The 16,730-nt window shown below is 42.7% G+C and overlaps 1 protein-coding gene and 1 pseudogene across 1 annotated transcript; one reads left to right on the forward strand and one right to left on the reverse strand.

The window, feature by feature from the left end:
* The first annotated feature begins 244 nt into the window (after positions 1-244).
* On the forward strand, positions 245-12,262 carry LOC136549578 (uncharacterized). Its single transcript, XM_066540905.1, is given in 13 exon segments — positions 245-919; positions 921-2,254; positions 2,733-5,158; positions 6,517-6,639; positions 8,392-8,977; positions 9,457-9,719; positions 9,798-9,995; positions 10,074-10,440; positions 10,527-10,655; positions 10,736-10,922; positions 11,006-11,300; positions 11,386-11,510; positions 11,601-12,262. Coding segments are annotated over 5 exon segments (4,461 nt in total). The 5' UTR covers positions 245-432; the 3' UTR covers positions 8,483-8,977; positions 9,457-9,719; positions 9,798-9,995; positions 10,074-10,440; positions 10,527-10,655; positions 10,736-10,922; positions 11,006-11,300; positions 11,386-11,510; positions 11,601-12,262.
* A 2,625-nt stretch (positions 12,263-14,887) lies between these two features.
* On the reverse strand, positions 14,888-16,560 carry LOC136548352 (uncharacterized; annotated as a pseudogene).
* Between the last annotated feature and the right edge of the window lie 170 nt (positions 16,561-16,730).

Consider the following 16,730-nt stretch of genomic DNA (forward strand, 5'->3'; position numbering starts at 1 on the left):
ATGAACGTTTTCAGCCTAATTAAGTCAACGATTGGACAATTATTACCAAATAAAAACAAAACGCTCCAGTAGTCTACAGGAATTCGGCCGGCGCCGATTTCTGCCAACTAAACATGGCCCTAGAAGGTGACGGCGAATGTTTCTGTACCCACGTGGTGCACGTACCCTCCCTGCAAAGGTCTTTAAAAAAGGAGGCAAGGCAGCCTTTGCCGCTTTCCACGCTCTCTCGTCCCGATGTCAAAATCTGATCGGAACCATTTTCGCTGTGGAAATAGGCAGATCCCCTGAAAACGCAGCGGTGTCGCCTCTGCTATCGAAGCCCCAGAAGTGAGTGTGACAGTGAAACAGCCAAAGATAAGCGAAGGCTGAGAAAGGAGGTGGGAGGCCGGGAAGAAGGCGGCTGCTATGCCGGAAGAACCGAGAGCCGCAGGTATGAAGAGGAAGAGGAAGAGGAAGGAGAGGGAGCGCCAGGCGGAGGAACTTATTTTCAGCAAGGTGCTGTCGCCGGTGGACGTGGGGAAGCTGGACCAGTTGGTGCTCCCGAAACAACACGCGGAGAGGCTCTTCGAACTGGACGCGGCGGCGGCCAACGACAAGGACGGGGAGGACCCCGAGTACATCTTCGAGGACCGCTCTGGCAAGCCATGGCGCTTCCGTTGCTCCTACTGGATCCTTATGAGGTACATCTTGACCAAGGAATGGGGCGACTTCGTCAAGGAGAAGTGCCTCGATGCGGGGGACACTGTCTCCTTCTACCGTAGTGCCGGTGCCGGCAAGGCCGCCAGAGCAGGACAGGGCCACCTCTTAATCGACTACACGCGCAAAGGCGACTGCAAGAAGGACTTCCGTCTCCGTCTCCATCCAGATCCAGATCCAGCCCCCAGGACTACCGAAGCAGCCCGTGGAATCCGATAGCTTCAGCATATCGATCCTGCAGTTACCTAAGCATCCCGTGCAACAATCCGATAGCTTTCTGCAACCATTTCCTACGGCGCCGCCGCGGCCGCCGTCGCAGCTTCCTCTAGCAACTCCCACGGCCAGGATAGAGCTGACTGATCCCTACTCGCCTTTCCATCTCCAAAGCTCCATCAGGCGGCTCTTTCAGCAGCTTGTCCATGTCAGGGGACACCAACACCTCGTCATGCTCAGTGCCCCCCCCAATGCGCAAGCACCGCTGTCTGATGCTTGGTATCAAACCTTAAAATATTTGACATCCAATGCCCAAGAGTGCCTCCAGTATGTCTACTACAAGATGGTCCTCACCATACATGGGAATGGAGAAAGCCACAAGAAGGAATGGTCTAAGGTGTCAGCGAGTTCATCCAAAATGACATCTGCAACTACAAGCCCCTCCCAGTTTCATTGTGGGGAGGAACTAAGGATCTTGTCAACCATTGAGACACTAGAGGGTTCCATACATCATATTCGTGAAATATGTGGTGCCAATCTTAACAACTGCCGAATAATGGTATCTCTTAGCCCTTCAATCATGTATTGCATCCTCTTGTGTCGTGGTATTTTAGGCATTATGAGCATATCTGGTGCCGAGGATACCAATGAGAAACAGGAACTTCCAGTGTTTGCTTTTGATGATCTGTCTTGTCATGACAAGGTAACTAGAGTGAAAGCACAGAGAATACCAGCAGGCGTGGCTGAACCTATATACTTGCTGCTAACAGCTATAAGACATCTTCTGTATTTGGATCTCTCAGGTTGCAATGGGCTTACACAACTGCCAGCTTCCCTTGGCAACCTTCATAATCTCGCTGCACTCAACCTCTCTTGCTGTTCTTCTCTTCACATATTACCACCATCAGTAGGAAGCCTGCAGAACTTGCAGATTCTTGTTCTTTCATGCTGCCAGAAGCTAAAGAATCTCCCAGAATCAATTTGTGAGTCTTCCAAGCTCAGATTGTTGGATTTGTCTGGCTGCTCCAGTCTTGAAACTTTGCCTGATTCTTTTGTCAACCTTGGTCATTTAGAGATTCTAAACCTATCAGAATGCAAAAGACTGAAACAGCTTCCACAACCATTTGGCAGCCTTCAGGGACTGAAGTCCATGAATTTATCAGGCTGTCATGGAGTGGACTTGGATGTTGAATGTGTATCTAAGCTTGCAAATTTGAAGTACCTAACGCTGTCAACCCATATAAGTACCCAATGTTTTTCTTATTCCTTTCGACATCTTGGAAACTGGCTGGACATGTCAAGATGGTGGAGGAAGAACCAGATCCATCTTCACTGCTACCCGAAGGTTATAATACCTTTAATCATACGACTAGTTCTAGTTAACGATCAATTGAAGGACACTGATTTTTAATATATCAACAACAACAACAACAACAGCAACAAAGCCTTTAAGTCCCAAACAAGTTGGGGTAGGCTAGAGTTGAAACCCAACAGAAGCAATCAATGTTCAGGCACGTGAATAGCTGTCTTCCAAGCACTCCTATCTAAGGCTAAGTCTTTGGGTATATTCCATCCTTTCAAGTCTCCTTTTATTGCCTCTACCCAAGTCAACTTTGGTCTTCCTCTGCCTTTCTTCACGTTACTATCCTGACTTAGGATTCCACTACGCACCGGTGCATCTGGAGGTCTCCGTTGCACATGTCCAAACTATCTCAACCGGTGTTGGACAAGCTTTTCTTCAATTGGCGCTACCCCTAATCTCTCATGTATATCATCGTTCCGATTTTTAATATATCAATCTGACAATCTATTTTTCCACACAGGCTGCTGTTCTGCATCTGTATACGTCTCACAAGCAAAGTATCATTAACAAGTTACTGTGTCATGGTTCAGATAATGATGATGCTACTGCTGACCAGATAGTCACTTCTATTTGCATAGTTGGTGAAAGTGGCATGGGCAAATCTGAGCTGGTCCATCAAATTTACAATGATCAAATGATTTTGGAAGCTTTTGATTTGAGAATATGGGTATACATGTGTGATAAAAAGAGGCTATTAGGGAAAATAGTAGAGTTTACAACTTGTTCCCATTACAGTGATGCCCCAATCACCGTTCTCGAAGAAATTGTAATAGAGGAACTTACTGGAAAGAGGCTGTTACTTGTACTGGATGATTCGGATGTCAAGAGCCAATATTTCTGGAATGATTTATGGATACTACTAAATGTTTGTGCGAAAGGAAGCGCTCTCATTGTAACCACTAAGAGCAAGGAAGTCGCTAACCTGGTCGGAGCAATGCAAACCTATCAATTGAGTTCTCTATCCAAAGAAGAATGCTTTATGATTTTCAAGGGACATGTACTCAGTGGTTTAGATGTGAATTTTAACGCTGAGTTAGAATCTGTTGCCTGGAAGATTGTTGAGAAATGTGGTGGTAATGCACTGTGTGTAAAAGCACTAAGTGGGTTGTTTTGTCATTCTGAGATTGGCTTTTCTGAAATTGATATGCTTGTTGGTGGTATCTTGCCAGCATTAAGACTTTGTTACAATCTTTTGCCAGCACACCTGCAGCAGTGCTTCAAATTTTGTTCTCTATTCCCCAGAGATTATATTTTTATCAGGAATCACATCATCCGATTATGGATAGCTCAAGGTTTTGTCTTCCCTGAAGAAAGTAGTCAGCCAGAAGATATTGGCCTTCATTATTTTGATGAGTTGTTCTGCAGATCATTTTTTCAGCGTTCTCCCTTTCATAATGACCAAGAAGATAAGTTTGTTATGCATGAGCTGTTTCATGATCTAGCACTGTCTTTTTCAAAGGATGAATGCTTTAGGTGTGAGAAACCCTTCTGCAGCTTACCTGAAAACATTTCCCACCTATCCCTTGTCCTTTCAGATTTTAAGACTGTTGCACCTTCTATGGAAGTTAGAAATCTGCAGTCATTTTTGGTTGTCAGGAGATCTTTCCCAGTTGTGAAAATTTTTGGTTTGGATGACCTTTGTTTAAAAAGTAGATTCTTAAGGTCATTGGATTTGAGCTATACAGACATTCTAGAGCTTCCAAGTTCTATTAGGAACATGAAACACTTGCGGCTCTTGGCTCTCAACAACACAAAGATCAATGGCCTTCCTTTTGAGATAGGACAGGTAACCACTCTGCAAACATTGGAACTCAAGGATTGTTGCCATCTCATTAACTTACCAAGAAGTACAAGCAGTTTAACAAACCTGCGACACCTTGATGTGCGAAATGAACAAGGCAATGTACAAGTTGGCATGCCTCATGGTATTGGACAGCTGACTGATCTCCAAACGTTGGCAGTATTTTACGTTGGGAATAATTTATTGCATTGTTCAATTGGGGAGTTGAAGAATCTTAATGGACTAAGAGGACATGTTCATACTACAGGGCTTGAGAATATTGAGAAAGCTGATGATGCCAGAGAAGCAAATATAGCCAACAAGCACTTCCTACAAGCTCTGACGTTGGAATGGTCTTACAGTGATGAAGACATGGATGATGATTTTGGCAAAGAAATTGGTTATGTGATTCTTCAAAATCTTCAACCAAATAGCAAGCTTCAGCAGCTTATCATTCGAAATTATCCTAGTGATCTCTTTCCTGTCTGGATGCAGGACTCTTACCTCTGCAAGCTTGTCTCAGTTACACTTGATAACTGCCATGAGTGTAATGAGCTTCCATGCCTCGGTGACCTGCCATCCCTTAAAAATCTCTTCATACAGAGAATGAATCTTATACAAAGCTTTGGCATTAATAGAAATTCTTTGGCCACTGAAAGAATATACTCTCCAAGATTCCCATCACTGGAGGTATTAACGTTAAGTGAGATGTATAGCTTGCAGTTTTGGGTTGCCACAAGTGAAGGGGATTATCCACGGCTTTGCCGTCTTTCAATTAGTAGGTGCCCAAAACTCATAAGTTTGCCTCGCCTTAATTCCCTAGTGCATCTTTCATTTCATTTTGGTGGACCAGTACTGCCATCCTTCTCAGAACTTCCACTGCTTGAGTCGCTGAAGATTGAAGGTTTCCAAAAGATTAATTTTATTAGTTTCCCACGTCAAATGAAGACCTTGAGGAAGTTGGAAATTAGTGACTGCAAAGAACTGCTATCTGTGTATGCTTATTCATTATCTGTTTCAGAATTACAAGTGGTCAGGTGCCCGAAACTTGATTTTGTTGGAAATTTGATGGAGGACCGTCTTGAGCAGCTAGCGGTTGGTTCAAGGTATATGAATGTTCTTTTAAAACAATTTTCATATTAAAAAAATTCAACATGTCAATTAACAGTTAGTTGGACAGGCATTCATATTGTAATATTATTTTGAAGGTAACCTTAGTTGGTAGGATATTCCAAAAATCCTAGTTCCTTTCTTGATACCAATTAGTACATAAAAATGTAAGGTTCCTCTCTAATTCATAATGATCTGATAGTTATTACAAACATAGGACTGTTTCTAGTTACTCCCTATATGTCCCAAAGTATAATTTAGGCCGTGTTTGGCACGGCTCGTGTGCACTGCTCTGCAGCCGGAGCCTGAGCCGAGAGGCCGGAGCACAAAAAATGTGGCTCTACATTCGTACGCCCAAAATGGCTCCGGCTCCAGCTCCTCTATTCGGCATCCAGAAGCGCTTCTCCTCTCACGCATGTTCTCTATTTGTTCTAGGATCCATGTTGATTAAATATTCTCTTATGGATCGGATCAATTTATAAGGAATTATGTAGATTAAAAACATAAAATTGATGTTAGTGCCTCATCATGAAAAATGGTTCATGATACATAATTATTTTGATTTCAAATAAAATATTTTTATAGTTTGCTAGTCGAAGTGTTAAACTACTTGAGACCATGTTAGATTCCTAAACAACTTAAATTTTGAGCCAGAGTACAAAAATTATCATATATGGAATATCAGATCCTTCTTGATACATTACTAGGGACTTCTAGTTTGTTGCATCTCATTTCATTTTAAGCATAGTGGTCCTCGGAACTTGTGGGTACCCTTTTAGGAATAAAAGGAAATACTGTTTTTTGAACAGAAATGGGGGTTTGGTAGAAAATATTGCAATTCATGTTACACCTGCCAACATACTTATTCACTAAGTGGTTAATTTTGTGTTTTGGATGTGATAAGTATGATTGGGTCCATCCTCTTCGGTATACAAATTTGAAATTTGTTATTCCATCTTGTTGATGAAATAATTTTAGATTTAAAACCACAGAACCATGTACTCCTCCAAGCATCCTTTGACAACATATCAAGTGAGGGGACAAGTATAGAGAGATTGATTTACCAAAAGTTAGCAAATTGGTGACTTGGGAACTGGGCTTAGTGTAGAGGATGTAGGTTCTGGTGTAGGCCAGACTGAAGGCCCTCTAAGGCAGCCAGCCATGCCGAGGTGGAGTACCTAAAGAGGAGATTGTGGGGGCCCCTTTTATTAGTGAGAACTGAGAAGTTCCCTAACAGCAAGCAACCGATAACATAGCCAGTACTGCTACAATTAATTAATTTATTGTATTGTTCATATTTACCTCCCAATCCTTTATTTGTGAGAATTTCAACTAATTTTCTCCTTACATATAGGAATAGTTCGACAAGGAGGAGGTCTATAGTGCTAAAAGTTATGACATACACAGATCTCCACGATGATGGTTGGAATTGGAAAATTTATCATGAGAAGAATATATCTGGATCTAAATTTTCAAGGTGAGGAGATATTGTGGCCTATGTCAGTTGTGTTTTACTCAATACTTGGTGCTTTGACCAAAATCCGGTCAAACTTTTTAAACTTTGATTGTCTATAGTTATAATCTCATATTTATTAGATATTATAATTATAATATTCGAATAATAAAAACCGGTCCACAAAGTTAAAACTCAAAGACCAAAAGAAGTCAATGGTGTCAAGTATTTTTTACTAGATAGAGTAATTTCTTTTTTGAGAATTACGCAGAACAAAGCAGGACCTTCGCAATGCATGTACACTCCTTATGAACGCAAGCACGCAAACTCTACCCAGACATGATATTTGTTGGCATCACGCTTTCTTTTTTGGAGTATTAATTCGTTTTTGTTTTCAGTAGGTTCTTTAGCATATAATTTAACACTATGCTATTACATTTGCTGAGCCACATCCCCACTTCCGAGAAAGAAACATCTGACACTAGAACCAACCCTAAGCTAGGCATTAACATTTGTTTTTGTTCCCAAAAAAAAAGCTAGGCATTAACGATAAAACATCATTTCTAGGGTGCCTATCTGAACTGGTTAGGTGGCCTTGGCAGCACTCCTCAGGTCCTGAGTTCGACTCCCCTGTGGGAGCAAATTTCAGGTTGGGGTTAAAAAAATCTCGTTTGTCCCACGGCCAAAGCACAGGTCAAAAGGCCCGGCCCGGTTCTCACAAGGCATGCAACGGTGCCCCTGTGTCAGGGTGGGGCAGGGGTTCGGGGGGTTTCTTGACCTGTGTGAGAAGGTCTTCTCTCTTATAGCAATGCCCAGGGGCGGCTTACCCCCTGCAGGTCGAGTTTTTTTATTCCAGTATTTAATTTACCATTTTTACCTTTTTAACATTTAAAAGGATTTTAACTTGAAATTCTGCATCACAAATAGATTATTTAAGGACTATATCATAAATTGAAAAAGATTTTGATGATGATTTCAAGCCCAAATCAAAATAGTCTGGTTTCATGATACTCTGTACAGTAGTATTACTTATTGTTTCGGTTTCATGAACAGAAAACAATAAGTGAGAACACCTCTATTGGTTACTATCCCATTTCCCTAACTATAGTTACCAATAAGCCATAATCTTAGCGCTTGGTTTCCCTCATAAAACTTTTGATGGGAAATAATGCTACCTTGAAAATTCAAAATGGTGTCATCCCGAGCACCAAAAAGTTAACTTCCTTAAACTACATTTGGAAGGAGTATTAGTTTGCACAAGTATTTTAATTATACTCATTGCGACATGACATCCAGCTACCAATTTACATTGGGAAGGTGATACAATTGCTATGCACTCCCTCTGTCCCAGAAAATTTGATGTTGTAGGATTGAAAGAATTAATGTTCTAAAAAACTTGATTAGCTCTTAGCAATAGATTTGGCCCATATGAGCTTGAGAGTTGAGATTGGGGTTTGCATGCCCTCATGCATTCTTTTAATAAGATGCTTATATTTCTTAATTAGCATGCATGGTTCACCTTCAATAAATAAGGGTACATGGGAAATTTCTGTTGAGCAGCAATCAGTCCTAAAAATCCTAAAACATCAATTTTTTGTGACTGAGGAGTAAGTGATACCATGCAAGTAAAATTCTTAAATATTGAGCCTTAGAGAAACCAGCTAGTTACCACCACCATTTTTTGCAATTTGAAACACCAGGATTATCTTGATTTCTTTGCGATGAATAAATTTGCTGACATTGCCAATATCTAATATAAAGTTGGAAAGTTTTCAGGTCTTACTGCAGATGCATTAACTCAGGATGCAGTGCAACGAAGATTTTGCAGCCCAACGACAATGATCCCAACACACTGTCTGCCATGTAGATTTTTTTTTTAATTTTAACCCTTTTTTGAATATAATTTTAAATCTAACACTGTCGGTTTTTTTTTAAACTAACACTTTTGGCCGCGCCTATTACCCTGGCGTGGCCAAATGCCTGTGCCGCGCCATGCATGGTGGCGCGGCACAGGGCTGACGTGGCGTGGGGCAGCCGGGAGGGCCGCTGACGTGGCGGGTCCTGCCGCACCACCGATCATGGCGCGGCAGTGCCGCGCCCTGATCTGTGGCGTGGCAGGACCAGATATATACCGCGCGCGAGCCGCCCGCACGCACCCTTGCCCTGCTCGCCCGCCCGAACGCCGCCACGGCCGCCAGCACCCTGCCTGCGGCCGCACGAGCCTGCGCCCGCCCGTCCACGCCGCGCACCCGCCCGCCCGGCCTCGGCCGCTCGCCCACGCCGCGCCCGGCCACTCCCGCTGCGCAGCGCCCTAGCCGGCCGCGCCACGAACGCCGGCGCGTCAAGGCCGGCCACTCCTAAGGTACCTCCCTCTCGATTTCATATTTTTTTTGTTATTCTGTAGTATAGTTAGTATTTTTTTGTATCTACTATTAGTGTCTTTGACCAAATTTATATAATAGCGTACTAATATTTATGATACTTTCGTAATAAACTTATTAGGAGATAGAAATATTGATACTCGAGAAGCAAAATGTGTATTTATTTTGAGACGGAGATAGAAATAATGATACTGTTTTTTCAGTTTTGATCAAACTTAAACATATTTGACTACTCGAGAAGTAAGATGTGTATTTATTTTGAAACGGAGAGATTACTTGTAATTTTAGAACCAAAGTTTTATATGGATGGATTATGTATTTATTATCTAGTATACTTAGGATTTTGGGTTTAGAGATTTAGGCTAGTTAGGTTAGTGAATTTGTTTGTGAACTTACTAATGTTAACTTGAATTTTGTTAATTTGAATACTCTAACGCTTTTGTTTATCAATTTGTAACAGGATGACCCCTCTCACGCAGCACCCGTTGTACCCTATTCTGGAGGTGGAGTACGACGACCAACACCGAGCACACATCTTGAGTGACAACGACGCAGAGATGTCCTTGCCTCCTTTGAGGCTCCGCACTCACACCAGAAGGCGCATCAGTGGGACGAGCGTTATACGCCATACATACGGCATGCCGGTTTTCTCGAGCTTGTCCATGTTGTCAACCATGGTCTTCCGCCTCTTGATCCAGCACTACTTACTGCAGCTGTAGACATGTGCGAGTGTATTCTTTGTACGTAAACTTTCTTGTAACAAATTGGAGGCAACTAACAGTCGTTCTATTCTTATAACAGGCGGAGGCCTGAGACCCACACGTTTCACCTACTTTGTGGTGAGATGACCTTGACGTTGCAGGACGTGAAGGCTATTTTAGGCCTTCGGTTGGGGGGACTTTCAGTGACAAGGATAGTTGACAACGATCACTGGTGGGAGCTGGTGGCTCAGTTTACTGGTTTTCTTTCACCGGACGACTATGCTTCCAAGAAAAATAAGTGAGTAATTCAAGCCTATTTAATACTTGCATTGCTTTACAGCTAGCATCGGGTTTTATTTTCTTTGATCAATTACAGGAAAAGTTCCGGTGTTTCGTCGTTCTAGATCACAGAGCATTTTGAGTACTTGGACCCACAAGCTGAGGAGACACAGATCGACAGGTTCGCTCGAGTGTGGCTCTGGCACTTTCTTGGTGCTTTCCTCTTCCCAGATGCCTCGGGCAACACCATCAGCTGGATCTTCCTTGACATACTTCGCCAGCCGTTGGAGAACATAGCGGGGTACAACTGGGGCAGCGCAGTCCTGATATGGACGTATCGACAGCTATGCGTTGCCTGCCGTCGCACATCAGGACATGTGAACCTTGGGGGTTGCTCCTACCTACTCTAGGTTTGGTGTTGGGAACGATTGCCCGTTGGAAGGTCCCTTAATAATGGTTTACCGGTAAGTACTTCGGTTCATTATATTCTTCCAGGCAGTTAGATATGATGAGATTATTTGTTGCTAATTCATTATCGTGTTCAATGCAGCAATAGAACGGGCATGATACACTCCCTATAACTCTGTATATTTGGACGGAAGCACAGTTAGTTAGAGGGAATGCGTGGCGCAAGTACAGGGAGTATACGAACGGTCTCGACGTCCTGACACAGTACCAGGTTACGCTCTCTATACTATCGTAGCAGTGTCTTCTTCGATGTACACTATATCACAACCTAACACAATTATGAAATTTCAGGTGTTTTGATGTCCTTGGGATTATCCGGAGCTCCAGGACTATCTGAGCCCTGTCACTAGGGACGAGTATCGCTGCGATGTCCCTATTATTTTCTTCCATGTGGTCAAGATTCACTTGCCCATCCGGGTCTGTAGACAGTTTAGAAGAATGACAGGCTGTCCCACCACCGCTTTACTCCACCAATCAAGTATTGCACGGGTGCATTATCAATTAATAACAATGCTATAATTCAGATGTGTGTTTGGTACAACTAATATCATTTTGTTGCAGGTTTGACAGCAGGAAGAGGTACAAGACCAAGGATTGGCGCGTGACACATAGCTCGTACATCCATTTGTGGCAGACCAGGGTACCACATGTGGTCCTTGCGGGTCCTCCACACGACCAGCACACCTTCGATGAGTACCTGCGGTGGCTTCACAGGTCTACGAGGACACATATCAAGCCTCCGTACACTAACGTGGCGATTGACGAGGACTCGGAGGAAGATGTCATCGAAGATGTGTATGACATCACCACTAGGGAGGACACACAGCTATAGAGATCCCCGTTTCAAAGATACGTGGTAAGATACTTGAATGTTACAATTTGTTATCCTTTTGGTATTAAGTATGTGTACTAAAACTGTTCAACCGCGTTTCTGTACCCAGGCGACACAATTGGCAAGACTGTCCAATGAAGCAGCGTTCTGGCTTCACGAGTCTAGAGGGCAGGGGCCAGGCGTTCTCGCGGCTTTTGTGGAGGTAAACATGGCGTTCTCGCGGCTTTTGTGGAGGTAAACATAAACTTGCCCATTTCAAAAATATGTCTTTATTGTATATGCGCTTGGCTAATGAACTAACTTTAACGTCTATTTATGCATAAGGTGAAGAAGAGCTGCAGGAAGCTAGCTCAGAAGTTGAGCTGCATGGACACTCCTTATGAGGAACCGTCACTCTCTGCGCGGTCGGGTGGCACGTCTTCAGCCTCTTTGAGGACACCAGCCGGCTCTTCTCAGCCGATGACGCATGATGCCACTTCCGTGGTGCGTACAACACCACATCATAGTGCTGGGAAGGACCCTGCAACCGAGGATGAGGAGGAGGACGATGATGACGACGACAAACCCTCGGGCTTCCGTGGACAGCACGCCCAGTGGGACGAATGGCCGCAGGACGAGATCGGCATGTCTCAGCTAGGTGGTGCCCCGTTTGGCACCCAAGGAGCCTCATAGGTACTAACAAAGATAGTTTGTTTCGGTATGTAGGCTCCATGAACTAACGATCATAAAGAATTATAAGTAATCGTGCATATCATATACCTACAGGGTACAAGCCGTACGCACCGTCGACGCGACCATACCGACGTTGGCTACACTCCCAATGTGTTGCCAACAAATCCGAAGAGACAGAGGCATCCGAGGGATCCTTACACTCCTGGGTCTTAGTTTGTTTAGGTCAAACGAATATTGGCATCCGAAACTTGCGGGGTTATTTGGTTATGTTATGTCAAACTTATGTCAAAACAATGAATATGTCATGTGGCAGCTTGTCAACTTGCTTCTTATTCATTTCGTTGAGTCGCGGCAGCACTGCCGACGAGATTAAGTACCCTGCGTTCGGGAACCGGTAGTCCCGGCGTATCTGGACACCGGTGGCAATTTTTTGTAATTGATTAGTTAAAATGGTGCATAACCGTATTATGAAAGACGAAAAACTAATCATTGGCTTATCAAATTCTCTATTCGGCCGTGAAAAAAACTCAACAAAATACGGGCGCAACACGTTTCGATTCTACCATCCAGGTAGCCCGGGCCGGCGACGGGCGCAGCGGCCAGGTGGTGTGGCTGCTCGTGCGGTATGTTTGGTCTAGCCGCGGCATGCAATAGGGCGCGGCACTGCCGCGCCAGGGTCGGTGGCGTGGCAGGACCCGCCACGTCAGCGGCCCCCCCGGCCGCCCCACGCCACGTCAGCCCTGTGCCGCACCACCATGCATGGCGCGGCACAGGCATTTGGCCGCACCAAGGCAATAGGCGCGGCCAAAAGTGTTAGTTAAAAAAAAACCGACAGTGTTAGATTTAAAATTATATTAAAAAAAGGGTTAAAATTAAAAAAAACGTAGAATTTTTTTTAATTTGTACATCTCTGAGCATAACCACCTCTCCCAAGAAAACACACCTCAAACTGTCTAAGCAAGGTAGACCGAGATGTAAAAAAGAAAGGAGTCTGACCTATCTGGTCTTCAATGCACTTTGAATAGATAACTGATTGATTGCTTCCTGTGAGTGTTGGTGTTAGATATGTGTCGAATATTATGTACGAGTTTGGTTGTGCTAGGACTATGTAACCATGTCTCCTCATAAATAAGAGAAGTGTGGACTATATTGACGGGTTCGTGGGACGACGGTGGCGGCATGTTGTTGGGACCCTGGAGCTGCCGGTGTTGCTGGTATTGGAGAGGAGCGCACGTAGTTATCCCTTGGGAATGTAGGCTTCAGCTGAACCTCGTTAACAATATTGTGCTTCTAGTCTCGTCTGCGATCTTGCATGTTCGTCTTGATAGATTCAATCAATGCTTCCACGTGTAGAGATTAGTGGGCAGCCTGTAGCTGTGGGGGATAATTTTTAATAATATTAGTATCAAGAGCTGGTTAGGTTGGTTCTGGAGGTTGTGTGGAAGATCACATAGAAGTTCGATGATTATCTACAAGTCGTGCAATATATGGATGGTGCAAAGCGCAGATACGACGCATGATGGAGCATGACTGTGACACCATGCGTATGGACACAGCGGGTTGATAGGAATGTCGGCGACGACTAGGGTTTAGCCGGATTAGTTATCGAGGACGTCTTGCGGAGGTTGCCGTCAAGATGTCACAATGCAATAACTGTTAACTGCAGGTCACGTATAACTGTTAACTGCACGACACGTGATTATAAGTTTATACGGCTACTCCCTCTGTCATGTAATATAGTACATTCTAGTATTAAAAAATTGTCCTCAAATACAATGCATTCTAGAAGATAAAATTCATTTTTGCATTAAATACTTTTCATTTTTCAACCAATCATCATTAATCACGTTGATGATAGCGTCTGATTAGGAAATGAAATGAGGATACATGCATCTTTTGTATTCTCTCTTAATTTGCCTTAAAATTCCAAGAATGCACTGTATTACAGGACAGATGGAAGTAGGTGCCATGATTCCAAGCAGTGAAGATCAGCAGGCATGCGAAGGAGTTGCATGTCGGTGCAATACGAGCAGGGGGCTGATCGAGTGATCGGTCAATGATGCCATCTATATTTAACATCTATCTAATAATACTTATTATGTAACATAAATATTAATATTTTCTTGTATATATTTGGTCAAATTAAATTTACAAAACATTCAACTCATCAGGAAACGAAAATGACATTAATTTATTTTAGAACGGAGGCATATAGGGTAAGCCGGCAACAGGGTGCGTGACCTTTGGCTGAGGCACTAGTCGTGGAAGCCAGGCGCGGAGGCGCCAGATTCGTGTTCGGTTCGTGCGGTGGGTTTCTTTTTCCTTCATCACATGTTACGTGTGGGCTGGAGTGAGTCGTGTTCTGGATGTGTCAAAGCAAGTCTCACGTGTAAGCATGAAACCATACGTAAAGGCAAAGAAAAGAACAATATATAGATGGCATCATTGACCGAATATAAAAAGGAACGAAAGGTGCACATTCGTGTGCATGTGTGATACATGCGTGTGTTGGTGCTAGGCTGGTTCCACTAAGAATATGAAGGTCATGCAGATTTCCATCGGCAAGTTTTTGCGTGGACACGCTTGAGGGCAGGGCAACTGGGCCGGATTCGATGATAAAAACATGTGGGTTTAGTTGATGAACCTGGACAGACAGTCTACAGCCAGGGACGAAGCCAGAAAAAAATTTAGGAGTGGCTGAACAAGGAAAAAATTTAGACCCGGCTGAACAAAAGTGCTACACCGACTTATCTCTATTGTGACCCCTCACAATAGATAAATATGATAGCCAGAAGTAGTCTTATATTAAAAACATTGGTTAACGATGAAATTCACAAAATACATCATGAAAAATAAAGGAAGCAGTTCATTCATACCGAAAGGCCAAATTATGAAACTAATAGACAGGCGCCTGAGTGCTTGACGTTGACACACATTATTCATCCGAAGTAGCAATCTACATAAATAGACATAATTGATTAGTCAAACATATTTGGACCGCCAAATTATGAATTTAGAAGAGAATAGAGCATACCACTAATATTTTAGGCAATAACATACGACGCTTTTTCATATCTTGAAACCGCTTTTTGATCTTTTCATTATCAATCTTTCTAAATTTCTCCTTCTCATTATAGCATATCATCAAGTCATTGAGCCAGTCATCACTCATTTTACTACGCAAATCTGTCTTTATAATAGACATGGCTGAAAATATCCTTTCAACTGAAGCCGTTGCCACCGGTAGTATCAAGGTTAGCTCAATGAGACGATAAACCAATTTATAAGATTCGTGCATTTTAGTCTTCACCATAATTCCAGCAACTTTTCCAAGTTCAGTGCATCCAAGAAATTTTGGAGTTCTTCTAGCATGGTTCACAAACTGTCTAAGTTGATTTGGCAAAACAACAAGTTCACCAATGTCAAAATCCTCAGCATAAATTTCAGCAGGCCTCACAAGTTTGTCCATATCAAAATTAGAGAAGGAGTTCCTTGGGTTAAAAGCAGCCATACATACTAATAACTCTGAACTAATTTCACTAAACCGATGATTCAACTCCGTCAAGATGGCATCAATGGCGACAAGAAAAATCTCAACATGATAGTAATGCATGTTTGTTACCTTTTGCTTTCTTTGTCTAGATGTCCCTCTAACATTTATTTCCTTACCCATATCTGGCACTTCAATCTCATTCTTCTCACAGAATGTTTTCACTTTTTTGAGTAATGGCTCCCATCCATTTTCCCTCATATCCTGCAAGCTATCTTTCACATCCGTGATCAAATGCATTGCTTCAACTATGTCTTGATCCTTCCTTTGCAAAGCATGTGACAAAATATCTGTCATGCTCAACAATTCTATCATCAAATGCAGGATGAACACAAAATCAAAGCTCTCTATTTTTCCAATTAAACCTAAAGCTCCACCATTACATGTTGGTTTAATAGAATCTTTCTTCACTATCTCAAGGACATCTATGATAGCCTCCCACATGACCAAAAATGCGAAGCAAAGTTTTAAGATGTGAACCCCATCTAGTATCTCCAGGCCTAGCTAGGCTGCTTTCTTGATTTAAACCTCTTCCAGTCATAATCTCACCATTCTCAATCTTTTCTAGCAACACATCATGATGCTTTGCAAGCAAGGCATCTTTTCTCATGCAACTTGCACCCACATTGTTGATTATTAAAGGAATATAGTTAAAGAAATCTGCAATGTCTGCACTAGAAGTTGAAACGGTAACAACCACTAGTTGCAATTGATGGGCAAAACAATGCACATAGAAAGCATAAGGATTTTCATCACGAATCAATTTTTGCACCCCATTAAATTCACCTCTCATATTAGAAGCTTCATCATACCCTTGCCCACGGAGCATAGAGATAGACAAATTATGACTTGAAAGCATACTAACCAAAGCTTCTTTCAATGCAATAGCTGTACAACTCTGAACATGCTGAAGTCCAAGAAATCTCTCCACCACTTTCCCTTCATCATTGACAAACCTGCACGCCACATTTTTTTATGTGTTAGTATAATTGTAGAAATAATTATAAAAAATCTATGCATAAAATTGCAATTGTAAAGTACTAACCTTAGAATCACCGCCATTTGCTCTTTTATTGATACATCTTGAGACTCAATCAATAAGCACCGAGAATTTTCTACCTCGAATCTCATCCATAATGACAGCTGTGACTTCCTCTGCACAAGCTTTTGCAAGGTCCTTTTGTATCAGGAGATAACATTTGGTAATTTTTAGAACCTTTGTCATATGCGTC

This window comes from Miscanthus floridulus, chromosome 4 (assembly GCF_019320115.1).
Source record: "Miscanthus floridulus cultivar M001 chromosome 4, ASM1932011v1, whole genome shotgun sequence".
Taxonomy (NCBI): Eukaryota; Viridiplantae; Streptophyta; class Magnoliopsida; order Poales; family Poaceae; genus Miscanthus; species Miscanthus floridulus.